The sequence below is a fragment of the Zea mays genome, chromosome 8, assembly GCF_902167145.1.
Source record: "Zea mays cultivar B73 chromosome 8, Zm-B73-REFERENCE-NAM-5.0, whole genome shotgun sequence".
Taxonomy (NCBI): Eukaryota; Viridiplantae; Streptophyta; class Magnoliopsida; order Poales; family Poaceae; genus Zea; species Zea mays.
This window is the reverse complement of record NC_050103.1, coordinates 82,156,819-82,174,898: the sequence shown is the minus strand read 5'-3', so window position 1 is coordinate 82,174,898 and position 18,080 is coordinate 82,156,819. Positions and strand designations below refer to the sequence as shown.

The window sequence follows — 18,080 nt, the reverse complement described above, 5'->3', positions numbered from 1 at the left end:
GGAGGGACCCCCTAGATCGACGTGGAAACATTCGCGGCTTGGGCCGCAGTCCTCGTCGCCGAGGCTGCGGCTACCGTCGGAACAGTCGGAAAGGCAGTAGTTGCATGCGGTCATGAAGTCCCGCATGGCATTGGGGTAGCCAAGTCCAGAGAAATCCCAACAGAAGTCGGGCTCGTCATCTTCCTCGGACCCCAAGGGCCCGTAGGTCGAGACGTCCGTCAGCCGGTCCCAGGGTGACCGCACACGAAACCCCAGAGGGTTTGGACTCGCCTCTACGAGAGCGTCCGCCAAAGCGAAGCCGCTTGGCGGGTCGAGGCTGGATCCGAAAGGCGTGAGATGGGAATCGGTCGGTACCTCTTGGTCGACGGGCGGTGATGAAGTCACGTCGGGGACTGACTGCACCGTCGTCTCAGGTACGAGGGTGACGTCCAGCAAGCCTTTCGCGAGCGTGCTGGCGTCGTCCGCTTGCTCGGGATTGGCGTGTCGCGGGGAGACGACGCTCGTCTTCGTCTCAAACGCGAGGTCGATGCCCGACGCGCCCCCCGTTGGGGCGCTGGCGCCGTCGACTCGCTCGACAGCCGATGAGGCGCTGCCTACTGCTTGGCCTTGGTTGCCCCGCCTCCTCCTCCGTCGGCGGGGGAGAGGACGGGGTGAGCTCGAATGTTGTTCTTCCACCACGCGGGGAAGACGTCGTCGATTCTGCCGCCGGCGGGCGGGCTATCGGCCGCTAGTGTCGATGTCGCACGACGGTGGAAGGAGTATCATGTCGTAGCTGCCGTCGAGGGACATGAACTCAAGACTCCCGAAACGGAGCACCGTCCCGGGCCGGAGAGGTTGCTGGAGACTGCCCATCTGGAGCTTGACGGGAAGCTGTTCGTCAACACGCAGCAGGCCCCTACCTAGCGCGCCAACTGTCGGCGTTTCGAGACCGGGGGGTCCCTGGGCCGACGAGTGAAATGTCGCTGCGTGCCCCAGCCTAGATGGGTCGGCGCGAGGCCGAGCGCGAAGGGGAGAGAAAGGTGGCCGGAGATGGGCGTGAGAGAGGTGGAAATCCCGCGGCCTTCGTGTTCGTCCCGCGCCCAGGTCGGGTGCGCTTGCAGTAGGGGGTTACAAGCGTCCACGCGGGTGAGGGAGCGAGCGGCCTTATGCGAGCGCCTGTCTCGTCCTCGTCCCCGCGCGGCCAACCCTCTGTAAGAGGGCCCTGGTCCTTCCTTTTATAGGCGTAAGGAGAGGATCCAGGTGTACAATGGGGGGTGTAGCGAAGTGCTACGTGTCTAGCGGAGGAGAGCTAGCGCCCTAAGTACATGCCGTCGTGGCAGCCGGAGAGGTTTTAGCACCCGGTTCGTGTGGAGTCGTGGCCGTCGGAGGAGCGCTGGAGCCTGGCGGAAGGACAGCTGTCGAAGCTGTCGAGTCCTTGCTGACGTCCTCGCGCTTCCGTAAGGGGGCTGAGAGCCGCCGTCGTCAGGGAGCGTGCGGGGAGCCATCATTGCCTATCTGGCGGAGCGAGCCAGATGGGACGCCGGTCTCGTTTCCCGCAGCCTGAGTCAGCTTGGGGTAGGGTAATGATGGCGCCTCCCGTCGATGTGGCCGGTCTGCGCCCTAGGTTGGGCGATGTGGAGGCTCCTCCGAAGTCGAGGTCGAGTCTGTCTTCCGTGGCCGAGGTCGAGTCCGAGCCCCTGGGTCGGGCGAGGCGGAGACCGTCGGCTGAGGCCAGGGCGGAGTCCGAGCCCTGGGGTCGGGTGAAGCGGAGTTTGTCGTCTTCCGGGGCTGAGCCCAAGTCCGAGCCCTGGGTCGGGCGGAGCGGAGTTCGCCGTCTTCCGGGGCTTAGCCCGAGTCCGAGCCCTGGGTCGGGCGGAGCGGAGTTCGCCGTCTTCTGGGGCTTAGCCCGAGTCCGAGCCCTGGGTCGGGCGGAGCGGAGTTCGCCGTCTTCCGGGGCTTAGCCCGAGTCCGAGCCCTGGGTCGAGCGGAGCGGGGTTCGTCGTCTTCCGGGGCTTAGCCCGAGTCCGAGCCCTGGGTCGGGCGGAGCGGAGTTCGCCGTCTTCCGGGGCTGAGCCCGAGTCCGAGCCCTGGGTCGGGCGAAGCGGAGCTTCCTATGGTGCCTGCGGCCAGGCCTAACTGCCTGTCAGCCTTACTCTGTCAAGTGGCACTGCAGTCGGAGCGGCGCAGGCGGCGCTGTCTTTCTGTCAGGCCGGTCAGCGGAGCGGCGAAGTGACGGCGGTCACTTCGGCTCTGTCAACTGAAGGGCGCGCGTCAGGATAAAGGTGTCAGGCCACCTTTGCATTAAATGCTCCTGCGATTTGGTCGGTCGGCGCGGCGATTTGGTCAGGGTTGCTTCTTGGCGAAGACAGGGCCTCGGGCGAGCCGGAAGTATGTTCGTCGCTGGAGGGGGGGCCTCGGGCGAGACGGAGATCTTCCGGGGTCGGTTGCCCTTGTCCGAGGCTAGGCTCGGGCGAGGCGTGATCGAGTCCCTCGAATGGACCGATCCCTGACTTAATCGCACCCATCAGGCCTTTGCAGCTTTATGCTGACGGGGGTTACCAGCTGAGAATTAGGAGACTTGAGGGTACCCCTAATTATGGTCCCCGACACTTTTATTCCTTTACTTTCGTGCCCTAGGAGTAGCAGTAACATAGTCTTCCTCATCCATCTTTATCTCTCATTGACTCTACGTCGTCTGGAGACGTCTTGTGTGGCTTGCCGACCCCAAGACAACCCTAGAATCTCACTTCCCTAACGAGGTCCCTCCCGGGGGCGAAATCTAGGTGCTGTTGGCGAACACTGTCACCCCTCCACATACATGGACCGTCCGGCTCGACGCAGCGAAGACTCGCTCCTGCCACAGGGTCACGGACCATCCGGCCATGGGCCATAGACCATCCGCACCACCGCCGGTACACCTTTGAATGATTGGCGCCCAGATCGACGCCAACACCACTCAACTATAGAGAGACTACTTTAAACCTATGCTATATCACCACTATACCAAGCATGCACTTTTTTAGATACACTTTTAATGAAAACTAATATAATAATGAAAGAGTAGTAATAAAGTCTCAGACGCAGAACACAGGATTCTACTAGTTAATTTTTTTATCTACATATATAATCCAGTTCATTTCATTATTACTAACTTTTGTCCAGCAAGGCCGCCTTGCCATAAACAGGTCTTCTCAGAAAAGCCACATACATAAAGAGACATTATAGACATGGCACGGTACTCAACTGAAAGTCTGAAGCATCCCTACGCTTCCTTTGTCTTCCCAAGTTGTTAGTCCCAAAATGATCTTTACATATATATACACATGACAAGCTGTAGTCAGATCACCTTGGCCCTGAGAGTTCAACGGCTTGAAGCTCGATTGAATTGCACTCGTCTACGTCATAATTTATACCAATGCACACAAATTCTGATGACGAGTCGGGGTTTGGTTCCTCAATATCTTTCATGGCCTGCCATTTTTCTGCAACCCCATCTCCTCCTTCCAGCATCTTAACAATTTCAGACATCCTGGGGCGGTGGCAAGATCTGTACATTGTGCAGAGCAAAGCAATCTGAACCATCTCCTCCAATTCAGCACTGTCGTAGTTGCTTCCTAGCTTCCGGTCCACAAACATGCTTAGCTTATTTTGTTCCAGAAGTTCTTTGGCCTGAAACATGAAGGCACAACTGTGTGGGAAGGGAAGTTCATGCTATTTGAATGAATGAACAAAAGAAACACAATTGGCAAAAACAAAGCCCTTTTGAAAAGAAAAAAAAAACAAATGCAAAACTTCTGGGAGAAATATATTATGGTTACATTAGTATATAGACATGGCCTGCGTTTAAAAACTGCTCAATGTTATTAGAAGGAAAAAATGGCAGGAAATTAAATGTGGCGATGGCTGCTGGTTACTGCTCCAGACTAAGGTCCAGATGTACTCTTTAACCATTTATCTTCACATTCCTTTAACATGGGTGTCCAAATATTAACATACTGAAATTTTCCTATGCAAGTGACCTAAAGGAAAACAACTCTTTCCTTAAAAAAATAGTCCAGTAAAAAAAACTAGATTTGAAACAGTACTTACCAATTCAATAATTCCTCCCTTATCAAATTCATTCTCATGAAGCTCCAGCGTTGATCGACCAGTGACTAACTCAATCAACAGAAGACCAAAGCAAAAGACATCAGTCTTCTCCGAAGCGTGGCCAGACAGATAATACTCGGGTGGTATGCGCCCAATTGTTCCGCGCACTGATGTGACAACATGGGACATCCAATGATCTACAAGTTTTGCCAATCCAAAATCTGCAACAACTGCTTCAAGATATTCATCAAGGAGGACATTGGAGGCCTTGATGTCACGATGGATTATCTTAGGATCACATTGTTCATGCAAATAGAGCAGTCCCTGTGACGCACCAAGGGCTATCCTCTTTCTCTTTGCCCAGTCTAAGGCTGGTTCTCCATCAACGCATTCTGGCAATGTAAAGGAAGGAGAAAATCAGGTGAATTTGCTTCAAAAAGGGAAACCTCAGAATACGATGCCTGCAATGCTTTGAACTAAACAACTTAAAGGAGAGCCTACACTACTATGTCGTATTCATCTTATTGTTTTAACTAATGCTGTTTCTAAGAACAATATATATTGGTCAGAGTTGTTCCTGAGACCAAGTGAATCTATATCCTAAATTACAAAGTAAAAGTGGATAGGATCAAAAGGGATTGCCGAGAACTTCACATGATTACTGAAAAAAATTGTGGCTTGTTCATTTTTTTACCCTTATGGGATTCTCAATATGAAGGTGCAACTGTGCGTGTATGGGATAGAACAGCATGAAGTACAATACTAACCTTTTAATTTAGAAGCAACCGTTCCATTCGGCATGTAGGGATACACAAGAAGCCTTTCATTATTTGCAACGCAAAACCCATTAAGATGAAGGAGATTACGATGGACAGCCAAGCTTATCACTTCAACTTCTGTGTGGAATTGATCATCCCCAACAACTGAATCATGATCCTTAAGTCTTTTAACAGCAACAGTTGTTCCATCAGGCAAATCACCCTTGTATACTATACCATATCCTCCCTCTCCCAAAATATTTCTTTGGCTGAAGTTATTGGTAGCCATTCTCATCTCCTGAAAACTGTACTGCTTCAGATGGCCAAGACAACCTTCTGGGTCATGATGAACTGAAACTATGAACATGTACAAATCATCAGGTATAAGAATGCATGGCGGAGATAATTGGATAGCATTACACATACAGGATAATTAATATATGTTCTGAAAAGTTAATAGATATGGGCGCAACAACAAAGTTAAATTGAAAACCACAACCATGGATCTTCCAAAAAAAGCATAACCATGAACTGCACCATTAGATGTCTAGAAAAAACATGAATTTTGCATCATTATAGGAAAGAACTCATATCAGAAAATGAAATGAACAATGTAGACAAAATCCTAATAGTGAGGAGATATGATCGAGAACACTTCTTTCCACACTAATATATTCACGGGGCAATTCTTTATATGACAATAATTTTGCTCAGTATCCTATTTGTCATCGCAAATATCCTGATCCCTTCTATGCCATCCGGACACAATTTCTTATTCTTCCTACCATTGCCTGTGGCATAAAAGGGATTGGGACCTGCAATTTTCTTACCCCTCTATTTCACTAGTGATGACATGGAAGATTAAAAAATTGTATCCTAGTGACATAGAAGGGATTGAAACATTTGCGATGGCAAATAAAGTACTGGGCAAAATTGCCACTATATAGAATTTTCTCTATATTCAAAGCCTTTGTGCTCCTTTGTTGTGATAACAACCTTGTTACCATCTTCTCCCTAGCCTTCTCTGTGTCCTTTCAAGCCCGTATGGCCAACCACCATCACCACCAAGGCCCCTCCAACCCACCTTCTATTAAACATAGCTCGATATTTTGAATCACCAGTAGCCACTCCTTTTAAATGAACCTCACTTGCCTGTGGCCGGAGACAACATCACCACTGCAAAGCTAGAAGCACGCACCACATAGGGCTAGGGAACATGTATAGATATAAATCTAGAAAAGATATAAAATCAAATGAAATATTGACTTATTTAAAATCTCCTAAAATTTATAAAATTACTTTTGTAATTTTTCTGTTATGAAACTTAGGTGATATAATATCATACTTAAAAGTATCATAGACAAAAATATTTGTTCGATTAACAAGTTGTTCATATTCCACGAATTCCAATCTTGAGACTAGGTCGCTTTTACGACCACAAAGACCTGTATTCGCCCTTATCTTGGCCAAAGTTTGCAAATGTCTACTTGTGGGTAAGGAGCATAGTCTTAGTGTATCCATAGGCAAGCAAGACAATGACTAAGAGGCCCACTAGTATTTTAATTATATATAGGTTTTCTCTCTCAAACACATTCTTACTTTAACTACCTCAAGTCTATCTCGTTGAAGTCAAGAATCTAAATTCTTTTAATGAAACTACATTGCAAAAGAAGTACTACATTTTAAGTTTGGGACTCAAAAACATATTTAAAGCTATTTTAAATGTGGCAATGAATTAAAAACAGTATAGATATAGGAAATCGCAAAGGTATCTAGTTCGCACCAAGCACCGTAGTTCACCCTTTCATCCATAATAAGCATGTTTCATAGGAGTCTGCCTCACTCACCTTTGTCGTTGCAGTAGTCCCAATTCCAAGAACCTAACTCATGTTCTCATTGAATAGAGATACCAAATTTCTCGGTCATCTTTTTTATGTAGTTAATATTCTCCATAGTTATAATCATATATTAAAAAAGTCGCCTAAGTTGTGATTCTAGAAATTTAACTCTATGAACAAAGATTAAGGTACAACATATAGAGTTTAGTGAAGGGAAAAGGTTCTATAAAACAAGAAGAGAATCCTAAATGACACCATTTTTATTGAATGGCGGTGCTAGGTTGTGCATCGCATACTGAGCATTTTTGGAAATGGGTTTAACTCCTTGGCAATTTTGGTGGCTTGATGTATCTAGAATCATAGAAATGGTTGTTTGTTCGAGGGAGACTCACCTAGTTTTGGTAGCATCATGAGAAATGTAGTAAAGAAGGCTAATTTTTGGTGTATGGTTGGACCCAAAGGGCTCGATAGCCTATGGCCATAGGGTTCACTCCAAGATGTTGGTTGTATGCTAATCTGAGTGGCAAGTCTTCATATGTTTTTTTCGCACCATTAGGGGTTGTAAGAGTCTCCTATACTCTTTTCCCTTTTCTTCTCAATATAATGATGTGTAGTCCTCCTATGCGTTCGAGAGAAAAAGAAGAGAATCCTAAACATTTTGGATTATGGTACTTCATTGCTATGCTAACAAGTTAGTGGCCATGCTAGTTTTGGGCCACCTATTATTCTTCACATCAAAACAAGCTTGACCTCCTTACATTGTAAATGTGTCAATAGTCTAATCGTTATAGCATCCTTAATAACACTTTAGATATGGGTTCAACTCACTATAGCACAAATTTAAACACCGAACATTGGTTGTGATCTTAAGTTAGATGCGCAACACCGGAGTTGCTTATGCGAGATTCACATGGCCACAAGCATGTATCCTAGGTATTCGATGTCACACCCAGCAGTCGGTCGCTAGGGTTTTTCTCGATGTTCATGCGAGAAGCTACTTATTAGTACCACATGAGCGATCTTTATTCTACACGTAGATTTTTATATAGCATCTTCTTAAAACACATTGGTAAACTATTATGATCACAATTAGACTTCTTACCCTTGTTTGTAATCTGTGAAATAAGGCAATATTCCTCATACAATCTACTTGGCAACATACGATTATTGATCTATGGAAGTATACTTCCATGTATAGCATGTTTGTTGTACGTAGTTTTTAAATCCAAACACATGTAATCTACTACTATAACTTCTAATTATTATCACTTAAAATGACTTTATTATTATTATCCTAAACCTGAATTCTTTTATGGTATCAAGCTAAAACACTAATCCTATGTTTCCACCTCTTGTGTCCTTCCTCACATTGGTTGACCCACCACTACACTTGCCACTACATCACCGTCATTATATAGCCTATGGATCCACCAAATCTAGCTTCCATACTCTTGACTAATGTGTGCTAGCACATTCCTTTCAACATTACCTAGCATCTCCTAGGGCATGTTTGGTGTGTCCCCCACAATAGCTCCATGTGCGGCTCTTTGTACTAGAGTGGGCAAAGCCGCACCAAACAAGATTGTGTGTAGGAGCACTTCTGTCTTATACGTGTGGAGCTAGAGGTGTTTCAATGTCTAGAATTGGAGTGCCAAAAACTAGATCAGTCTATAAGGCTCTGACTTTGGTGGTGGAGCACCTTGCACAAAACTATACCATATGTGTTCCTAGTTACTCTTGATGGCATGAGCTCTTCAAGATCCTAATCCAAATTTGATTAATACGAAGCACACTAAGGGAATCACACCCTTTGCAGACCATCATACATAACATAGTGGAGATCAATTTATTTGGTGCACTTGAGAGCTATATGGATCCTCCTTTGAAGCACACGTTGCTACCTTCATGACCCCATGATGTCGCATAATGCATGATGATATATGCCACCACCATGTTTACTTAAGGTGTGATCATTCGTTCTCTTGAAAAAAGGATAGCCTCGAGTTATCTAAGCCCGCCATTGTCGCTACTCGAGTCATTAGAAATAAACATCCTCAAGTCTCCCTCCCTTGTTGGATCTAATTCAAGTGGATCAGGCATCGGATCTCGACCATGCTGAAAGGCAAGGTCTCTAGTGGCTCCAATATAAGCATCATACACAAGTTCTCCAAAAACCCTAACCACTATATCTTACCACCCTTCAATCTTTGGAATTCATCATTCATATGTGGTTAATAGCCACATATCTCCCTTAGCTCTAGTCCCCTTGGAATTATTTGTTGTGTCCTTATTGAAGCCATATTTTTACCATGCTAGATGATGACGACATCCGACACATCATCCCTCATCATCGCATCTTCCATAATGACTCCATCCCTAATCCAAGTGGATGAACACCATGGCCCTAGAGGGCAGTGCCTCGACACCATGGTACATCTACTATAACGCACTTTAATACAAACCTCAAAACCCATCAAGTTATGGTATTTAGTGGGCTATTCGATTGCGTGATTCGGCATATTGACAAAATAGATGGGTTGCAAATTTCAATCATCTAAAAAATATATTGCAATGAATTAACGATTTCAGAAACTAAGTGAGTTTGCACTCCCACATCTTATGGATGGGACATCAATTGACATAGAACCTCATGGACCCAAGGGGTGTGATCATTGATAAGACTTCAAAGGATCAATAGGCTCGAGCCAGTGGAAAGGGTTGCAAAACCTGAGCACCAGGAAAATGTAAGTTTTTTTTGAAAATGTACAGCAGGGGAAGCCTCTACTGTGGTAGATATTTATTAATATAAAGAAGAAAGTGGACAAAGAGCATTAGCAGTCGCTCCCAAGACATAAACCATAAGTAAACTAACTAAAGCACAGGGAAAAGAACTATCTGCTATCTATAGGAATTTACAAGTGAGGAGAAAAGAGTTGATTTCTCTTTAGAAAAGCGGTTAGCTTGCAGAAGAGCTTCGACGCAGAATTCTTTTTTCCAGCCAAGGAAAGATGGCCATCCCCTGTCAAAGATAACATTGTTTCTTGCTTCCAGATTTGCCAAGTTGCTATGATAAAGACCTCCATAAAGAATGGTGAACCGTGCAAGTCCCTGGCTTGTTGAAAGGTTGCAAAGAAGTCAATCTGGTAGTTCCACTGAATATTCAGATGTCTCCAACAGTCTTGGCTGAAAGGGCAATTGAAGAACAAATGGAAGGCAGTTTCTTCTCTTTGAAGTTGACAAATAGCACAACTGTAATTGTCGCCTTGAACCTTAAAGTTCTTTCTCTTTAGGATGTTTCTGGTGTTCAGCCTGTCCATCAACAGCAGCAAGGTGAAAACTTTAAGCTTGTTTGAACATCTGGACTCCCATATCCAGAGAAAGGGTTTTGGAGGATTAACATTTTTGAAAGTGTAGTGGTAAAGTTTAGTTGACGAGTAGGTGCTATTCCCCCAAATATAACTCCAAGAGTCTTTCTCTTCTGGTTCAATCACTAATTCTCGAATTTGCTGCACTTCATCCAGAAGTTGTTGTAGCTCGGTGTTTGCTTGCTCAGTAAGGGGTAAGTGGAAATTGTTTGTCAAGTTCTCCTGAGTCAAAAAAAAGCAACTAAAATGCTTTGATTTTTTGCGAAGGTGAAAATCCTTGGATACTTATTTCTGCGGATGTTGTCATTCCATAAATCATGCCAAAATAGAACTGTTTTACCATCTCCAACCTTATAATTGGATATTCCTATGAAGAGATCACAAAGTTTAAGGATGTCTCTCCACCAAAACGAGCCCATGAACTTGGATGCATGAGGGGTCTTGCCGTCAGAGTAGTAGGTATTCCAAACCAGGTTAACCCAAGGGATTTGTTTCTTGTTGTAGAGCTTGTCAAGAAATTTCATTCGGAGATACGAGTTCTAGCTTCTTAGGTTGATGACCCCCTAGACCACCTTTTTTCTTCGGTCATGTGCATTTATTCCAAAATGTAAGTTTTTTATTTGGCTTATGGAGCATACCAGGTGTTGTACGGTTGACAGACTTGTAAAACATGGGCTTTCACATTCAATGTGATGTGCATTGTGTGACCATAAACATGACAATATTAATCGTCTTTTGGTTGTTTGTGTTTTTGCCAAGCAATTCTAGTTCGAGCTTCTCAAAGCTAGAGGGTTGCATGAGTTTTGTCCATAGCGGGATGGTCTCACAATTGAATCTTGGTGGAGGAGCAACAACTCTCGAGTGCCTGGTCTGATGAAAAAGGTTACAACGCTTTGGTGATCATGGGTGCCTGGGTTGTTTGGAAGCATATGATCAATTGTGTTTTTGATGGGTGTAGCCTTAGCTTAGTTGTTGCCCTCCGGGTGGCCAGGGAAGAGGCATTGTATTGATCCTTAGCAAGAGCAAAAGCCTTGTCATGCTTCTAGGTAGGTGAGTTGTTTGTGTAAGACGGCTCTAGGTCGTTCTCTTCTCTATAGCCAGTGATCAACTTGCAATGTAATCCTAGGTGGGGTGTGTGGCTCCCCTTTTCTTTCTCTTCTTAATATATTGATGTGCAGCTCTCGTGTGTATTCGAGAAAAAAGACTGAGGGGGTGTTAGTACAATCTTTATGAAAATCAAAGCCATAAAAATAAAAAGGAAGACAACAACAAAAATTCCACAATTAATATATATATATATATATATATATATATATATATATGGACTCCAATATAATTTCCCATATCTACTGAATGATATTGTTGTGAAATGTATATGTGTATAAACAGTCCATACAGCAATGTAACATTTTAATTTCTAAACAAATTTCTTATGTAATGGCAAACATGTTAATAAGAAGATAGAGCTGGACGATCCCAGCATATGTAACATTAGGATCCTCATCTGCAATGGGAGACGTGAACCTGTCAAACCCTTTTCCAGATTAATGTTCCCAAACTAAAGTTCAATAGATCATAAAACGTATATAGCATTTAAAAAAAAAACTTATACATATATTACCATCTGCAACTGCAAAGACTCGCTCACGCTGACGCCTTTTCCAAAACAGCACAGCTCCAGTCACCACGGCAACCAGTGAACAACCAATTGCTATGCACACTAGCAGCATAAAAATGCTTTTACTCATGAATTGTAAATCCTCTGGAGGTAAAAAAAAAAAATTTGTGGTGAGCACACATACGCACAAAAAAAATTATGGTCGCTTTAATTAGTTAACTTTCACTAATATGAAATTCGAAAGTGTCCAGAATTGGACACTGAACAACCTTCTTTAACATCCTTTGGAGCCACGGGCGCAGCAATTGACTCTGAGCCGATATCACTTAGGAATGGGTTACCTTCGAAACTATATAGATATATATTCAGGCATGATGGATTAAGGAAATGAGAAAGGAGGAAAACCATATATAAATAGCTCATGTTGCCCCAGTTGATACACAGGGATCGAAAATATGAACTTTACATCACTTACAAGACATTCCACGTTCGAAAAGCCGGCCGGTGACCACTCAGGTTGTTGAAGGAAACATCCCTGTAGGTTATAGATAACATGTATTATTTCTTAGGAATGAGGAACAAGTAAACCACACAGTGACACTTAAGATAAAGATAAAACAAAATTGTGTCAAAAGAAATTAAGATAAAGATAAAAATTAATAAGATTGTCAAAAGAATTACAGGTTGAAGATCATGAGAGCATCCGTGGCTAGTGATTCAGGTATAGGTCCAGATAAGCTGTTATTGTTCAATCTCCTGGAGGAAAGAGACAAGGGGGGCAGATAACATAAAGATCGTGTGCTGGAATCAATCTTCAGATGTAGAGATATATGTACGGAAATGAGATATAGATATGTCTGGATATAATGTTGGCAATCAGGAATATTAATTAATTTACTAGTCTTACAGGTACTGAAGGTTGGCCAGATTGCCCAGCGTACTTGGGATGCTTCCACTGAAATGATTGTTCGACAGGTCAAGCACTTCAAGCAGCTTCATCCTTCCTATGGTGTCAGGGATAGGACCAGAGATAGCATTCTGGTGTAACAACCTGCCAAAAATTTGAAAACAAAATCGCCCTTTTTCCTTATATTACAAATATATAGTCACAGCTCACAACAGCAAGTATATATAGTAGGAAGCAGTGCATGGCTGCATGCAACGAACTGAATGCGTTAAAACAATATAATCACCACAGCCTGGGAATCTCACAAGATCGATCTGTTAATTCCGGACAGGACTAGCAGCATAGAAATTCTGGATCTTTTGACTTACAGATAACGCAGCGACCTGATTTTTCCGATCGCCGGCGACAGTGTGCCGGAGAGGTTCTTGTTCGTCATAGACCTGAGCAGCGCGTACAAACGCAGAGAACCGTGAAAATCATGGCAGAACAGAAATATAATAAACTCCCCATATACATATGCAAAGGATGAGGAGAACATACAACTCCTGAATCTGTCCCTCATGGCAGGTGACCATGTTCCAGTGGCACGGGTCGTTGCCGAACTTGAGGTCCCAGTCCCAGAGAGCGTTGCCGGGATCATGCAGCGCCGCCTTGACGGCCACCAGCGCCTTGGCTGCAAACCATGCATAAACAAGACCACGGCGTTGATGGAAGGGAACGCAGCGCAGCAGCAAAGAACCAAGAGGATCTGATTTCCTCTGGTAGAAGAAAGCTACGAATTCAGACGGGCCAGCATGTACCTTGTTTGCCTAACTTCCCAGCCGCCGCCGGGGCCGGGCACAGGACAGCCGCCGCGGCGACCATGACGCCGACCACAGCCACCACCAGCATCCTTGTCGCGTCCGGAGCCCCACGCCCGCCCATGGCGCCGCGGTACGGCTAGCTACCTCTCTCTCGGCAACGACGCACCACCGCGCACAGGGTTCCGACTTCGGAAAGAAACTGCTGCTGCTGCGGCCACGGGACTGTGAGTAGTGAGACAGTGAGAGTCGGATCGAGGCAATGTACGAAAGCGGGGAGCACACCGGCCTGCCCTCGGTGGTCGATGCTGGAGACGCGGTGACGCCACAGCGTATGCTGGCGTTGCGTGCATGCCGCGCGGCCGGCCGGCCGGACGGACGGGTGCCTGCATACTGCTTGTCCGTAGCGAACCGCCCGTCCCTTGCTGGTTGGCTTCCGTTACCGGTGTCCGGGGGGCTGCGCGTTGCGTTGATGCTAAGCAGGGGCAGCGGCGACGAGGGTAGCGCGCGCCGCTCGTGACGAACGGGGGCCGGAGATGTGCTCACCGGCAGTAAACGCCGGGGCCATGCAGCGCCTTGACGGTTCACGAGGGAGGAACTCACAAAGGAATCTTTCAGATTTTAGCAGTGATTTGGTAACTAGCTTACCGAATGGTTGTGTTCATGACCATGTGTTATTACATACTCACTTTGTGCTAAATTAAAATTCGTTTTAGGTAACTAAGAAATTTATATAATACCTAATGTACGTATTTTATATATGTTTTTAAATTTATCATCATTTATTTAAATATATACATAAAACCAAGTGCTAAAACAACTGCTACCTCTATTTTTAAATATTTGTCGTCCGCTCTTTTATTTTTAAACTAAATCACGATAAATAAAAAAACAGAGATAATACTATTTTAATTAGGATGGAAGATGCGGAGGTAAAATTACATTTTTTTCATTGCTACATTAGACTCAGCCGGCTTGCTTTCCCCCCCCCCCCCCCCCCAAAAATTGCCACATGTATGCCGTTTTCACCCGTTGTTACTTAAAATTCGTTTTAGGGCCCGTTCGTTTGTCCAAGAACCAAGCATGATTTGTTACAGCTCATCAAAATTTATATAAATTAATAAAGTAATCTGGCTATGAATCATTGCAGAGTTCTAATCCATGAAAACTGAACAGGGCCTTAGGATTTTGTGGATTCCTACAATATTTGATATATGCATTTTATATATATGTCTAGATTTATTATCATCTAATTGAATATAGTCATAAAAAAGATTTAAAACGAATATTAATTTAGGACTGAGAGGATATATACGTATATAGGATTATATTTATTGTAGTACGACTAGTAATCTGGATTTGTAGGTCCCATACTCGATTATACGAATGCCATAAATGTTACCCGTGCAAGCACAGGTGAAAGTATGAAACTTTATCCATTAGGTAATTATCGTGAACGTGTATATGTTTGCTTCACCTATATTTTATTTCACCCGCTGCCATGCTTACTGGGACCATGATACGTGGCCGAGTGAGACGCAAGGCATGCATGACATAATGAAAAAAATGTAGGGTAATATATAATAAATAATATAAACTAGTGCTAATGAATTTTTTATTTCTAGAACCTTATACTAAGTTTCTTTAATGCCTGGAATAAATTTGAAGGACACTTTTGGGAGTAAATGGTAATAGAGGGGATCACTAGTAGAGCTTTAAGCCTATGATATGCATAAATTTTGACTGGCAGTTTGAGTTATCGCGCGACGGTAAAAATAAACAGGTGGGCCCAATACTAGAACCACCAGTGGAAACATATTTCTACTGGCGGGTTTTTTAACACAACTGCCAATAGAAACCATCCATTTTCACAGGCGGTTGTGCAATGGAACCACCAGTGATAATATCCATTTCCATTGGCGGTTGTGCAATGAAACCACCAGTGATAATATTGTTTTTACTTGTGGTTCCATTACACCAACCGTCAGTGAAAATGAATGGTTTCTACTAGCGGTTGTGTTAAGAAAACCGCTAGTGGAAATAAGTTTTCACTGGCGGTTCCTTAATCCAACCGCCTATGACCTTTGTAGTATAAATACTCATTCGTCCTCCCCGATAGGAGCTGTAGCTCGCAGCCAAGTTCCACTGGAGGAGATTTTGGAGGTCTAGATTTCACAAAATACATGAGGTGAGGTTTTGATCTTCATTTTTTGGAAGAAGGTTGCTAAGAAAGGTTGGTTTATGTTTCTCTTGACATTTTTTTCATTCTTGCTTAATTTTAGCCAAATTTTGGATCTTGGATTTCACCATGTGTTAGAGATAAAGTAGTTAGGTTGCCTAATCCAACCCCATGTGACCTTTGTTGTATAAATACCCATTCATCCTTCCTGATAGGAACTATTGCAGCCCAACTTCCATTGGAAGCAATTTTGGAGAGCTAGATTTCACAAAATACAAGGGGAAGGTTTTGACCTTTATTTTTTAGAAGAATGTTGTTAAGAAAGGTTGGTTTATGTTTCTGTTACCAAATTTTGTTTATCCATGATACATTTAGTTGTTAGAAAATGTTGGTTTATGTTTATGGTATTTCCACTGGTGATTCCAAAATAACTGCCAGTGGAAATCTCATTTTCCACTGGCCCCTAGCAATGGCGGCACTGAAAAACACCAGTGCAAATAGCTTTAGAACCGCCACTATATAGCTTTTGTGTACTAGTGGATTGAAGGAGCTAAAACCCTTAACTATTCAATTCTAAATAGTAATTGAATTTTAGTTCCTCTAGTCCTCTTGTTAAGTTAAGGAAGGGAGAGAAAATTATACTGAAAAAACAAATGCGAATCAGTGTGACATGTTACTAAAACTGTTTTAATAATTCGAATTTGTTACGTGAAAACAAAGCTGAAGAAAGAGTGTTCTATCCTTGAGGTATCACACGTCCGTTTATCTCACAATTCATTAATTCTCTTCTTCGAATGATGGTGAATAAATATAGCACAACGATAGAGTATCATTAGTCAGTTGTCCCGTGCATTGCCACGATTTTCATACATCATACGAGTTGTCTTTGGTTTTAATAAAAAACAAAAAAATGTATGCTCTATTGGTTAGGTGGTTGTAAGTCTAAAACCAAGAACCAAGATTCAAACCTCTGTTTTATACATAATTTTATTTTATTTTTGCATTACGTGGGAAAGGGAATGGGTGACGAGAGAAGACCGTCTGAAACTGATGCTTTATATAGTAGAGATCTAGATACGGTGGAACTCATCGTCTTATTAATGTAAGGCTCTTTTTATTTTGGCTTACACATTAACCACAACCGAATGGGAATGGATAAGATGCTTATTGGATTGACCGGCATTATGATAGTGCATTGTGACGATACACAATCATATTTGGTACTTATAAAAAATAAATATAATATCAAAGTGAACATATGATCCACATATGAGATATTAAACTGATAAGAACAAAATTACACATTATCATAGCCAAAAGGTCAAGAAAGGAATGAGTTGAAAAGGAATCTGACCACTTTTTTATAGCTTGCTTGGTCGCTCGTCCTCCTTTAACTAGTGAGATGGTATTATGCAAGGGAATTATGATGTGTGTGGCTTCCTGTCATATTTGACTTAGGTGGTTTTCACAACCTATATATGTGGTGTAACAACATGTTGAGCACCAAAATTGACTGGCCAGACAGTCCACGGTCTGGACTGTCTGTGGTGGCGGCGTAGACGGTCTGTGCGTGTGTAGAATCAATTAGGGTTACTCCTTTCTTACGAGATTTATTAACAAACTCCACGGGATTAACTCAAAAACTGGCTTGTTATTGATCTAGACCTGCCCCTTATATAAACGAAGTGGTACGGCCGATTGACGCCACCACAATCGATCAATCAAACCTATGTATCATATTTACCTTATTTGCATTGTTCTTTCCATTCCTTTGGAGTAGGAGTAATCTAGCCCTAGTATTAGTCTTCCTTGACCTATTTCTTCACCTCTTTTTGGCCCGACGTCGTCTAGAGGCGTCTTAGGTGGCATGTCGACCCCAAAAAACCCATGTATCTCTCCTCCCCAACGGGGTCCCTCTCGGGAGGCGAGATTTGGGTTCTTTCCAGAGAATAAGACCCTTTGCGCACATGTGGACCGTCCGAGCCCCAAGCGAAGATCGTTAGGCAAGTGAGCAGGGAGAAGTCGCTCCTACAGCGAGGTCGTGCACCATCCGGCCTAGGGCCACAGACCGTCCGACGCTACCGTAGAGAGCACCGCCAGGCGGTTCACACCTAGTGTTTGGTGCTAGATCGACGTCAACACACTTTTTAGCCACTCTGCTGGGGACGAAGGTGTCAAGATGTACTAAAATCGGGGGCCCAAATGGCTGGTTCCAAAGATCGTCACATTGTTATCTCTGACACTAACATCATCAAGCCAACTCTAGAGGAACTCTCGGCTGATGATCAGTAGTGCTTTAATGACCGCATGAGGCACGATGAGGAAGAAGTGATGTGACAACTCTCTGAACGGCGCGAGAAGGCGAAGTAAGAGTACCTATCATACTTCACGGTGGATCGCCACCAGAAGATCATCCATTGGGAGATTGATATGTAATCTCTCTTACCTTCGCCTCATGCTCCCATTGTAAGTGTTCCAGATCCATCTTTAAGGCTTTTATAGAATAATGTGGGATTAGTTAATGAAAGGGAATTAGGCTTACACCTA

General features: G+C 43.9%; 1 protein-coding gene and 1 pseudogene across 2 annotated transcripts; both read right to left on the bottom strand.

Annotated features, from left to right (window-relative positions):
* Positions 1–3,072: 3,072 nt before the first annotated feature.
* Positions 3,073–13,663, bottom strand: LOC103635459 (protein NSP-INTERACTING KINASE 3). 2 transcript variants are annotated; one of them, XM_023300921.1, is made up of 11 exons: positions 13,355–13,663; positions 13,095–13,227; positions 12,923–12,994; positions 12,555–12,698; positions 12,329–12,403; positions 12,123–12,182; positions 11,917–11,996; positions 11,651–11,791; positions 4,836–5,177; positions 4,069–4,460; positions 3,073–3,648 (listed from the first exon to the last, which is right to left on the bottom strand). In XM_023300921.1, the coding sequence occupies exons 1-11, from the start codon at positions 13,476–13,478 to the stop codon at positions 3,322–3,324; spliced, it is 1,890 nt and encodes a 629-aa protein (XP_023156689.1). In that variant the 5' UTR covers positions 13,479–13,663; the 3' UTR covers positions 3,073–3,321. The 2 variants fall into 2 exon arrangements, with proteins under 2 accessions (XP_023156689.1, XP_008656130.1); XM_008657908.4 differs by having other exon boundaries at positions 4,836–5,183; positions 13,355–13,662.
* Positions 13,664–16,699: 3,036 nt separating this feature from the next.
* LOC111590068 (uncharacterized) lies at positions 16,700–16,867 on the bottom strand (annotated as a pseudogene).
* Between the last annotated feature and the right edge of the window lie 1,213 nt (positions 16,868–18,080).